The 12,031-nt window shown below is 37.0% G+C and overlaps 1 protein-coding gene across 1 annotated transcript in view; it reads right to left on the reverse strand.

Annotated features, from left to right (window-relative positions):
• The window catches only part of snd1 (staphylococcal nuclease and tudor domain containing 1), a 215,123-nt gene that overhangs the window by 77,233 nt on the left and 125,859 nt on the right, over nucleotides 1–12,031 (reverse strand). Inside the window, exon 17 of the mRNA XM_015376704.1 lies at nucleotides 178–366. Coding sequence (XP_015232190.1) covers nucleotides 178–366 — 189 coding nt within the window. The remainder of the gene's footprint in view (nucleotides 1–177; nucleotides 367–12,031) is intronic.

Here is a 12,031-nt window from a genome sequence, read left to right on the forward strand (position 1 = left end):
ACCTAGATACTATCTTGGTTTTGCCTGAATGAAATTTACAGTGGCATTAAAGTGAGGGATGTTCATCTCCTGGCAGCTTCATGAGGCTGCTTTATGACTTTGGACGTCAGATTCTCACTGAAACATGTTCAACTGTACACAGTCATTGCTGCTCTTGAGGCTGATGATGAAACCTACCTTCTCTTTCTTTTGTCTGCATGCATCCTCTGCTGAGACCAGCGCTTTGTAGTAGGCGCTGCGTTCTGCGGTGAAGTGGACCTTGGACAGAGCGTTTTCTACCAGTGCCACAGACAGATTGACACCCTCGATGTGCAGCCAGCCAATGAAGTTCCCTGCTTTGTCCATATTCTCCACTTCAACTTCAACCTGGGGCAAAAGAAAACAAGAAAAACAGACTTGTTTAATTGTATTGCTTGTATAGTAGTAAAAGTAAAAAATAGGGATGGAAAGAAGCAACAGACAGATGTCATTTCCTTGCTCTACTGCATACATCCCAGTGAATGCTTCTGGAAGAGGGGGTGATTTTCTTTCACAAAACAAAACCCAGCAATGCCCTTATCTTCGCATTAACTGCAGCCCTTGACATTCTAAATTAAGTACCGCCTGCTTCCAATAAGGTGTCTATTCACTCCGACAACAAGAACCAATGAAACCTCTACCAACAAGGCAGGCTGTAAGGTTTTTAAATTAGTGTTCCATGTGCACTTCAAACTAAATTAAATCTCTAAACATCACTAGGCAACTTTTTCCTAACGTAAATCATATTCAATTAATGACAGCCAAGCCCAGACTCCTTGAAATAAACAAATGAGGACAATAAAGGACCTTACAGTGCTGACAGAGTAGAAAAGGTCTCACAGCGTCACTCGGGATAGACTATAACCACATTCTGCCTATTCAGACTAATTATCTATCCATAACATTTTGTTTTAGAGGTGATGGATGATAAAGGATTTTTTTTTCTTTAGCAAACTAAAACACCTAAAGTCAGCGGAAAGTCAGAGGACAGGTGTGCTTTCGAGATAGGGAGAAGTCAAGTAATTAAGACTTGAACTGCTTAGCCCTGCAGTCACAGGGGAAATCTGAAGGGAATTAGGTTTGTAAACAGCTCTGCCTTGTTCTCATCTACAGTAAAAAGCTTTTATTGCAGCATGCTTTATATGTTCTATTATTTAGCACACAATCACTGCCTTTTGGTAGAGCTAACACTTCCCGGATCAAGTTTACCCATCTGCAGATAAAGGCTGCTAATTAACTGTCTGACAAAAGGCACAAGGAGTACAACCAGCACTACTTTTTTTGAGTTTCAAATGTGAAACCATCAGACTGTTTACAACTTTTATACTTTTTTGTTACCCTAACCAGAGAGATGAACACAACTGAGATTAAAGGAGAAAATCACGGCAGAAAGTTTACTGTGTGTCTTTCTTAGTAACCATTAGTCCTGGAATAGGATTTGTCATATTAAAAATAGCTAAATATTTCTTGTCAACATGGTCTGTGTCTTGCAAAGTATGATATAACTACTTTCACTGTAAATGTATGTGATTTTAAAAGAAAAAGGTCTAGATTGGTATTAGGAGCCCTGGATATGAATAAAAGTAGTTCAAGATGAATATTCCTGGGAATTTAATTTTGAGACTCTTATTTTGAAGTAAAGGCAGTACCTTTTAGTTGATTTGGCAAGAAAGGAAAAAAAAAGAAAGCAAAAATGATGAAAATATTTTTGTTTTACATGGTATTGTTGTTGATAACAAGCAGAGAAAGCAAAGTGTGAATGAAAAGTTGTAGAGATGTGGTCTCTGCTTTATTTGCACCTGAAATGCATGACTTTGTCTCTCTGTATGGAAGGAAGGAGTAGAGAAAGTATTCAAACATTTTCTTTAAAATAATTTGATTTAAAAATGTGTTTTAACATTCTTCAATGTAATCTTTAGAAAGCTACCTGGAAACTTTGTTTGATTTGGTAAAAGTCATGTCCGGCCTCTCAGGTCAACTCATCCAAGTTCACAAAAATCTCATCTGCCTCTCCATCATCTACTTTACCTCAATTTCTATGTGTTTGTCATTTACATCCATCCTAATGCAAATGCATAATTGTGATAAAAGAAGAAAATGTGTGATCTTCACAGCACCACAATGTCAATTTGGAAAGTGGAGATAAAGTTAAATAAAAAAAAAAAAAAGCCAGAAGCACATAAGATGCATTATAATACTTGAGATTAGAGGAATAAATATAGAAACAAGACAACACTGTACCAGGGGTAAAATGCAACAAGGACCTGGAAAAGCAAAGAAAAAAAATATTTTTTTTCCTCAGATCCTCACATGTAGGAGGAATGCCATAAAGGTGATTGATGCCAAAGTGAATCGGGATGTCAAGGCAAGACAGAAAGTAATACTTTAGAAAGCTGACTATACAAGTGAAACAAAATGTGAAAATAAGGAGAGAAAAAAAACAACTCTGAAAACTCTGAGTCATAGGCCATGTAGAAAAGTTATTCTCTTTGACTAATAAAAGAGCAAATTAGTCTGCAGTCTTTCCCAGAACACTTAAACAGGAAACTTCATTTACCACATGCTGCTAACCTTATGGAAGGAAAATTAGCCAGCCACTGACAACAGCATACTGATGATTACAAGATGACTACATGGCTCAAGTCAACACCTACAGGGACAACGTTAACGCAGCACAGGGCACTATTAATAGCAAACAGGCTTTCTGAAGAATGTCAACACGATATGTGAACACCAGCAAAATTGCATGAATTGACTAAACATTCAACCAGCGACATTTACAAAGGCCAAAACACACACCAACTTGTCCAATATACAGCCCCTCCCCCCTTAAAACTGCTGTCTATCAATGGTAGAAAAAAGCAGGAATATAAACAATAACTGTCCCTAAACGTAGAGCGAACCTTAAGGATGATTTTCCTTAAGGAAAGAACATAAGATCCTGGTAGAAATTAAAAATGGCAGATTTATGAAGAAGAGTACTCAGGACCTTGAAAGCCTCATTAAATAAAGAGAAACTGGTATTTAAGTGAAAAGGGAGAATGAAAGAGGCTAATATTCAGGTCAAAGGCGAAATTAAAAAGGATGAATTCATTTGAGCAAAGGAATATTTTTGTCTAACAGAATACAAAGTGGGGAGAAGCGTATTGGACTACTTAATCTTGAACAGAGGATGGGAAAATTGACTGATCAATGTTCCACGTCTTGTTCAGCCGCTACTCAGAGAACTGTTTAACAGGAGGATATAATCAAGGTGAAGAGAAATGTTTTTATTTAGCTAAAAGTTTCAAATTGGAATTCCTTAATGCATATACTCTTGCTATTTTTAAAGACGGATCGTTATATTTCTATTTAAATTATTGTTAATTGAAGATGCTATACCACGTAATTTAATGAATAATCTTATAGTTGGATATAAAAAGAAAACAGCCAGCTAGAAATATTTCATTTTATTCTATTTCCCTTCTATCTATTAAGAAGTTGTTTCTATGAATGAAGTTGAACTTTGCTTTTAATCAAGGCTCTGAAATAAGTGTGAGAATTGTCACATTTTTACTTCTTTCAGTATTTTTCATCTCTTCAGGCAATAATTGAAAAATACAGTTAAAATAACGTATGAGAGGATTACTGCTTCCCATGAGACACATCCCAGAATTGTTTCAACATTTCTTCACCATTCATAATGTGAAGACTTGATATAAAAGTTTCATGCTGAATTTGAGTTCCTCTCCTTTCAAATTTAAATAGGTTTGGTCTCAGTGTAGAAAGGAAAGGGGAGGTGGAGAGGAAGCTGCTTAAAGCAGAGCCCAGATGGTTCCCAGTTGAGGCCTCCTGCGAGCCAAGATGGCTCCCGCCGGAACACAAATGGGCTTTGGTAATCTCATAAATGCTAGGATTGTGTCGACACAGCGGACAGGAACCAGAAAAGGTGAAACGCACACACATATAAAAGCTATGCCAGCATGCATGTGTGCATGTGTTATTTGGTATAAATTAGGTTAAAACAGCCCATCTGACAATTTAATTCACTTTTTTTATATATATAAAAAGAAAGCTCCAAAAGGTGATAGCTCTTGCAAGAGTCTGTCATCATGCTAGAAATAAATAAGGTAGCAGCGTGGTGTTGACCTTTCATTTAGAAACTTCCCATGCAAGCTGACCCATTTGAGCTTTATAATTTGAGTTCATCCCTTAAGAGTCATTTTCTTAAATAAAATGAAATCCTAATGTATCTTGTATAAAATGACCATTATGCTGACTATTATAAGCAACCTTTGTGGCACATACTGCAGCTGCATGTACACAAGCTTTTTCTCTGAAATGGCATAAAGGAACCAAATTGGGTCATAATTATCTCCACCTTAAAACATCTTGTTGTATTCCCCTCATGACAACTTAGGAATGATAGAAATTAGTAATAAGAAAGAAAAATCAAATCGAGGAAAGGAACCATCTATTAACAGGCATTGAACCAAAGTGAAGTGTCGTCAATACAGTCTCAGGTAGTCCAATCTTTACTTACTCATTTTAAATCAGCTCTAAATGTAAAATAGGTGACAATTGATCAATCAATAGATCTATTTTCTTCAGGTGTTGTTGACTGGTAGCAAGAGGATAATTGAGTATTTGTGCCTTTTTTTGCCACTACAGTTTTCAAAAGCGATTTTATGTTCACCTTTAATAAAAAAAAAAAAAATTACTAGTTACAATGTGGACTAACCTTTATTTCTTTTGACCAATTTAGCCATCTTAAAGTGAAAAAAAAAAGTTTTTATAGAAACACGATTTAAATCATGGTACAAAGCCATTTAGCGGTCCAACATTACGATGTGTTTGGGGCATAATTTGTGTTTGAATTCTCAGATGAGGAAGAGAAAGACAGAAAGCGGGTTCTGGAGATTAATTGGTCAGCTAAAGCTTTCAATCATGACTGGCAGTGGCACCATCATAATTTACATGGGTTTTAGTACATGATTTAATTGCCAAGATCATGGTTATCATGAGAGAGATTTAAGTTTGCATGTGTCAAATTACTAGTTTGGGTCGTAAACATTTAAAAGGCCACCGTGTAGATAGAGGCAAATCCACCATTCGTTTTATTGCCAGCCAGTAAGAGAGCAAGAGAGAGAGAGGAAGAGAGAAGGAGGGGCTATGTATTTGTTACCTTGTGGATACAGTGTAAGGCCAATTTCCCAAGAATATGCTATTTTGTGGGGACTTACAGGTTTAGGTCATGTATATGCTAGAAAAGGGTAAGAGTCTGGGTTAGGCAGTACAGATGAACGTGAAATGAATGAAAGTCAATGCAAACTTCTGCAAGAATAGCAACACATGAATGAGCGAGCAAAGCAGCGAGTAAGTGTAAAGAAGTTTATGTGAGCCTTGTAGTCTGTAATGAGCAGATACAAGCAGTGAAGACCAGGAGAACAAACTGGCAGGTACAGACGTTTAGGAATGTCTTCATTCATTCTCATTAAGCAACAAGGCAGCAGCTCCTTTTCATGAATACCTTTTTTCCCCCCACTAAGCTGGGCACTCTCAGTTGTGTTTGCTGGTGCCTAAAAACATAAAACATCAATATTTGTGCTTTAAACTTGATGCTGCAACTCCTTGCAACAACGAGTAACACCGTCAGAATTATTTTACCATTCGAAGACCTCCTTATCTCTGTTTTGACCCTTAAAAAATATATATAAAAAGAAGAAAAAAAGGTCCTGCAGGCCTTTGCTCATTCAGTAGAAAATGCCACCTATAAAACCAGAGCTCTCTGAAGATGAACTGACTGATGATGAGCACCCGGTGTTTATTCACAGAAGCAAAAAGATCAAACCTCCTCCAAGCAACGAGCGAAGCTAAGCTTTTGATTTACATGCAAAGCAAGGATGGTTGGCACAATCAGATCATCTCAATCCCTTAAATCATTTTCAAAAGCTTCCCTTTTAACATAAGATAAACAATTTCAGAGTACGGTAAATTTAAGAGTGATACATTTTATATGAAGAGGACAGAGCCATCCTGATAACCTCATCAGATGTAGCTGATAGCTATAGCTAGCTTTGAATGGATATAGTCGTGGTGCAATGACCTCAAACCACAGAAAGTTAACCATGTGTCAACGTTCAATTTAATTTTGCACTTTGGCAGGCAGCAAATGTTGAATTGTCATTAACAGACTGGGGGTCTCTTTTTGAAGCAATCACAGTGTTTGCAACTAAAATTATTGAGATTGATATAATTGATTCAAGTTGATGTGGGACTAATGCAACAGCAAGAACAGTATTGTTCTAGACACTGAAAGGGCTATGTTCCTCTATAAATGGCAAGTAAACACTATGCCAATTAAACTGGCATATGATCAAGGACTTTAAAGAAAAAGCAAAGCCAAAATTAACTTTTTGCAGATAAATTGGGCCTTCTAACCAAAATTAATTCCATCGCCGACCCGTTTAGGTTGTCGATTGGCGACTGCAGTTGGATTTTCATACTGGTTACTAGCAGCACAGCTTGGTGGATGTCTATGTGAGCCCTGCATTAGGGTAGAAAAATATTTCATTAAGACGCGCCTCTTTTGGTGTGTCAAGAGTTGCAATTGTGAGCATTGATAACTAGCATTTTAATACCGGTACCCATTAAATAGATTTAGTCATATCAAATTCACTGTTCACTTTCCCTCAAACTGACTGCATCATCACTAATTCCTCTATGCTCACACTTGGTTGTGACCTTTAGTGACAAATCTCATAACAATTCATCTTAATGACCATTATGGTGGAAATTTCCTAAAAATCTGTCTGGTGGCAGGGTTATGGTGTGAAATCAATTTAATTAAACTTTAAACTTTAGGAATAATATGGAGTATTTTATTGATCTCAAAAAAGTGTAATACTTTAAAACCAATTAGTGTGTTTATTTTTCCATTATGATCAACATCCTTGTGAAGAAATGTTTGTGCTGGAAATGCAGATTGTTTTCCATCCACAAAATGCAGTAATTCCAAAATTCTAAATCTAGTAGTACTTGAAAATTTATTTTTTCTTATTAGAGATAATTAATCAAAGGCCAACTGTGCACTGCATCAAACTGTCAAAAGCAACAGCTGTACGTGTACAGCAAATTATTAGACAATTACTGCAAGGTGATAAATGCAGTGTGAAGAAGTTGCTTAGAGCTATGACAGCTATGTGAAAGGGAACTTCCTTAGCTCCAAAGTGATCCTATGTGTTTCTGCAAGTGAGTGTGTGTTATTAACAATGCAATATGCATGAGACTCTATGTCTGATACAATAGGATTGTTGTGTTTGCGAAGCAGAACCAGGGGTAGCATGGTGAGTTGTGCTCTTTGAGTGTTGCTCAACACCAATTGATTTCAAAGAAAAAGCCCAACACAGCTCATGATGATATACAAGAAATCCTTCCACAGTAAATTATAAGCACTAGTGCTCATAACAAAAGATTCATAAGTGTTGAGCTGCTAATGAGGTGTGGTGGCATGTAAAAGATTACAAATGAGCGTATGGACACAAATGTAAAATTTCATAGTAACTGTAAATGATTTTGAAGTAAAAGGAATTATAGAACGCCGAGGCAACATACTGCCCTGTGACAGTTTGCCATGAAACAGCTAAATGTGTAAGTATGTTACTGTGATCGAACAATGAGTGGGGGAAAGGGCATTTGGTTCCAGGAGTAATCTATAAATATAGATCACCTTTACAAAAAAAGAATAGTCAGCCAAAGAGGGAAAGAGAGGAAAATAAATTAATGAATTAAACCCCTATTGATTTCTGAATGGCACAGATCAGGCAGGGATGTAAAATGTGTGTTAATGGAGCCTGTAATTTAAAAAAAAAAAAAAAAAACTTCAAATGGAAAGATGGGAAGAGCAAAACTGAACCAGGTGGCCCACTGTCCAACTGCTTAGCATGGAATAAAAAAAAAAAGAGAATTTATCTTAGTGTAGTAAATATACACAGAACAGGAAAGACTACACAGTAGTTGACTTGGATTATTGCATCTGCAGTGCAAGTGCAATAATCCAAGTCAAGCTAAGCTACTGGAACCAGAATTTCCCTGAAGGTGTAATCCCAAGGGATAAATAAGTCGAGTCCAACTCCAAAACAAAGACAATTATCCATTCACTTATTTTTAAAAACTGTAATGTTTTTGCTAAGAGAGTCCTTTGTCTACTTTTTGAAGTAACTAGTCAATTTCTAACAGCAATTATGATGCCACAGAGTAGATTAACTTTTTTCCCCCAATTTGCAAACTCTTACTTGTGATTCAGTAGAATAAATACTTAACTATATGAAAGTGATGAAGCAGTTTCTACAAAAGAAAAATACTAAACTGCTAGACTGGCGAAAAAAAGGATTTTCCTTTTTAATTGTGTATGGATAGGATTTAATTTTGCAGGACACTGCTGTTCAGAATGCTCACCTGAGAGAAAGTGGGTTTCATTCTCGCTGACAAGACAATGTGTAGGCAGAGTGGCAGGTTTAAGACCAATCATCCACCCAATCACATTGATGGCTTGTGCAGAAACCTCAGTAGATAAATCAAGAAAAAAATAAACTAGTTACAGATATTATAACCAAACCAAATATTTAGATTTACACCGCTTTAAGCTTTAAGCTGTGAAGAACAGGGTGGGGGGAGTGGGGACTGTTCCTATGTCATTTGCTCTTTTTAAATGTTTTTACAATCAAAATTAGCAGGCCTGACATTGTTGCTAAAACACACATATGACAGATAGGAACAGGTGTATGCATATCTACCCATGTGTGGACTCTCCTTGAGTGATCAATGTGACTCAGGAGGTCCCATGCATCACTGTCAAGTGCAGTCTGCTGTCTGTCGGGGACAGGGAATGGAAAAGTCAAACGGCTTCTGAAATGGCAAAGGCCATTAACGGTCAGGAAAGCAAGCATGATTCCCACCATTAAACCTGCTTGATGACCATTAATGAGATTTGCTTTCATCAATAGATAATTGATGTTTGCCCTGCATCATTATTCTGACTAAACAGATGAGTACACCCAGGTTTGTACTGATGGCAAGGGGGCAGAAAGAATATATGGTGGGCGGAAAAAAACAAAACAAATATTTAGTTGAATTACCTGTTGTCTTTGTTTTCTGACTTTTGTGGCCTTTAAAACAATTACCAAACAGTTACCCTGAATGTGTCTAGCTTTTAAAAAAGCCTGGCAAGGAAATATGGAGGAAAACTGTTTTGAGACATTTAAGGCACTTACAAATCAGTCGTACAAGTGTAAAACCATTCTATTTTCTCAGCTACGGTGGATCAATTCCCGAATTGTATTTTGTAACAATAAGTGTGAAATTTACTGTAAAATTAAAAACCAAAACCATATTTATTTTCACCTGGGAAAGAAATATTATTCCCTATAAACAATCAGTCCTCTCCATCAACAATGTCTTCATTAAGTTTTACTTCTTTCAAACCTAGAGGTATGGTGCAGGACTATTTTGGTGCAGTGTGTAGGCCATGTTTACTTCTTGGTTTTCATATGAGAAGTTACTAAGTTACCAAAACAGATTAATAAGTAATCATTAATTTAGCTTTGCGACATCCTTGTCTTTGACCAGCATGACATCCTTTGAGTTTGGTGGGTTGTAACATTTGAAACACTAGCTGTCATTATAACCTATTGCCCCTTTAAAGACCAGGTGGCATTTTTTTCTCATCAATGTCCCGACTACAAAAATAAAAGCCAGGTTTAAGGGTATGGAACTTTTTTGTCTTAAGCAGGGCCAACTCTTGTAGGTTGCCCTCCAAATAACTCACAGCTGGCTACCAAACTAAAGCAATAAATTATAAAAAGTTTTCCTGCTGGAAGGATCAAGCTGATAGCACCGGGCATTTTAAGTGGGCTACTGTCAAAATAAATTTGTTCTTTTGCTAGTGGCATGAAATGTAAAACAACTAAATGACTGTGCATTCTTTTATTTTCAAACGGGTATCTGTTGAGCCTCATGGAACTATACTCTATATAAGAGACATCAAACTCTCTAAGCTTGTAAAATTAACTTTCCTATGCATGTTTTATTCAGTCACTGCAGAACGTTTCTAACTAATCCAAGTTACAGCAGCTCTGTCGCTGTAGTCTATGGATAGCCCTAACACAGAGAAAAGGTCAGTGACACTGAAATGCAAGACCTCTTGCAATGTAATGATGACCGACAAGATTCCACATCGGTCTGTCTCTCTCTATCTGGCCTTTGTAATGAATCAATAGTGTTGTCAGGTAGGTTGATCCTTAAACTAACACAATGCACCTTGCTGGCTTTTATACTTGAGCAAATTGCCTGGTTGCTTTTAATCCCCTGCTCTCCCCAGGGTTTCTACAATACTTGTCCTGGAAAGATTAATACTTTCTCTGACTAAAATGATCTTTTGGCAGCAAATTTCAAATTTAGGCGTAGATACATACAAGTTACAATTAATTTACTGGAGACATTTCTTTGAAAACTGTACTTACTTCAGATTTTAACTTAAAGACAAAAAAACTGCTACATCCCCCATTAAAAGCACAAATTTTAAAACATTTACATCATAAACACTACCTTTTATATATCTATATGAAACCTCAGTTTACTCTTGCACACCTTCCTTACTACCAGCAGGATTGCCAACATGATGGCAAATGAACAAGTCTGGCAAGGATAGCGGAGGCTGAGCACCAGCTAGAATCCCTTTACCTTCTGATTCACCATAAACCATCCTCTGTCTGTGCCACATCTTCAAATGAGTTTAAAGGAGCTAGGAAGAGCAATTGTTAAAGAATACACATGCATGTACTGTTTTTTTAAATGCTAATGGATGACCAAGCAAAAACCCCAAAACCAACAAGCCTACCCAAGTATATCTGTATTGCCTCGAATAGGTTGTGTGCTGCATAATACGCTGCAATTCTGGGGTCAAGTATAACATTTTGTACTTTGTTGAGTAATAAAGTACAACAAAGTGGTGAGAACATGAAGACAGATGTGTAACTAAGCCAGTGTCTGAATGATTCCTTTCACAAAGAGGATGAAAAAGTGTCGAAAACTTAGACAGCAAACCATTAGTCCGCCAACTCATTCTTTTTTACACCCAAAACCCTCTCCAAGAAGCTCCCAGAAGTTCTTAGCAGTAACCAACCAAATTGGCAGCCCCATAGTTCAAATTTAAACCACCACACTTAACTTTCTCCAAGCTTGTTCTGATTGTACAACATGGCACCCACAAATAAGCAGGGTAGGCCATAATTAGCAGAAGCAAGCATGATGGACAACACAAATAACCATGCTGGAACACAACGCCTTGAATAGCTTCAGAATTTAACAAAACCTCAAGGCACATAATTTTCTTCATGAACTTGACCTACTCAAAACATTAAAGATATTGTGTCAGTCCTACTGCAGAAAAGAGATAATAAAGATGGGTTGAGAGAAATGGCTAACAGAATAGATGAAGAAAAAGTAGGCTGGCAGTTAGAAGTCAATGGACGGTTGGACAGTGGACAAATAGATAGATTGATGGACAGGTGGATGGTTGGGCAATGGACAGATGGCTGTGGGATGGATGGACAGATAGATGGTCATGGGATGGATAAATGAGAAAATTAAAGATGGGTGAAAAAGGGGGATAAACAGGTGGATAGATGAATTTATGAATAAATGACATGATGGCAGTTGGGTGGACAAATGGCAGAAGAAAGGCATAGATAAATTAACACTTACAAAAAGAAACAGATGAACAGACAAAAAGGTTGAATGAAGGACAGATGGAGAAACTGACAGAGGAATGAATAAATTCAACATTCAGACAAAGGAAACAGGTAACTTCAGCAACTGGCATATTGTCCACTCTAATCTGGATATGGAAATGACTCCAGAATCAATATTTCCCAGAATCCATTGAGATCTGACAGATAACCGTTTTCACATGGACCGGTAAGAGGGAGCTTTTAAAATTTATTTTAAAGTAGTTTGAAAATGAGTTCAAACATTT

This window comes from Cyprinodon variegatus, unplaced genomic scaffold, assembly GCF_000732505.1.
Source record: "Cyprinodon variegatus isolate N-32 unplaced genomic scaffold, C_variegatus-1.0 Scaffold139, whole genome shotgun sequence".
Taxonomy (NCBI): Eukaryota; Metazoa; Chordata; class Actinopteri; order Cyprinodontiformes; family Cyprinodontidae; genus Cyprinodon; species Cyprinodon variegatus.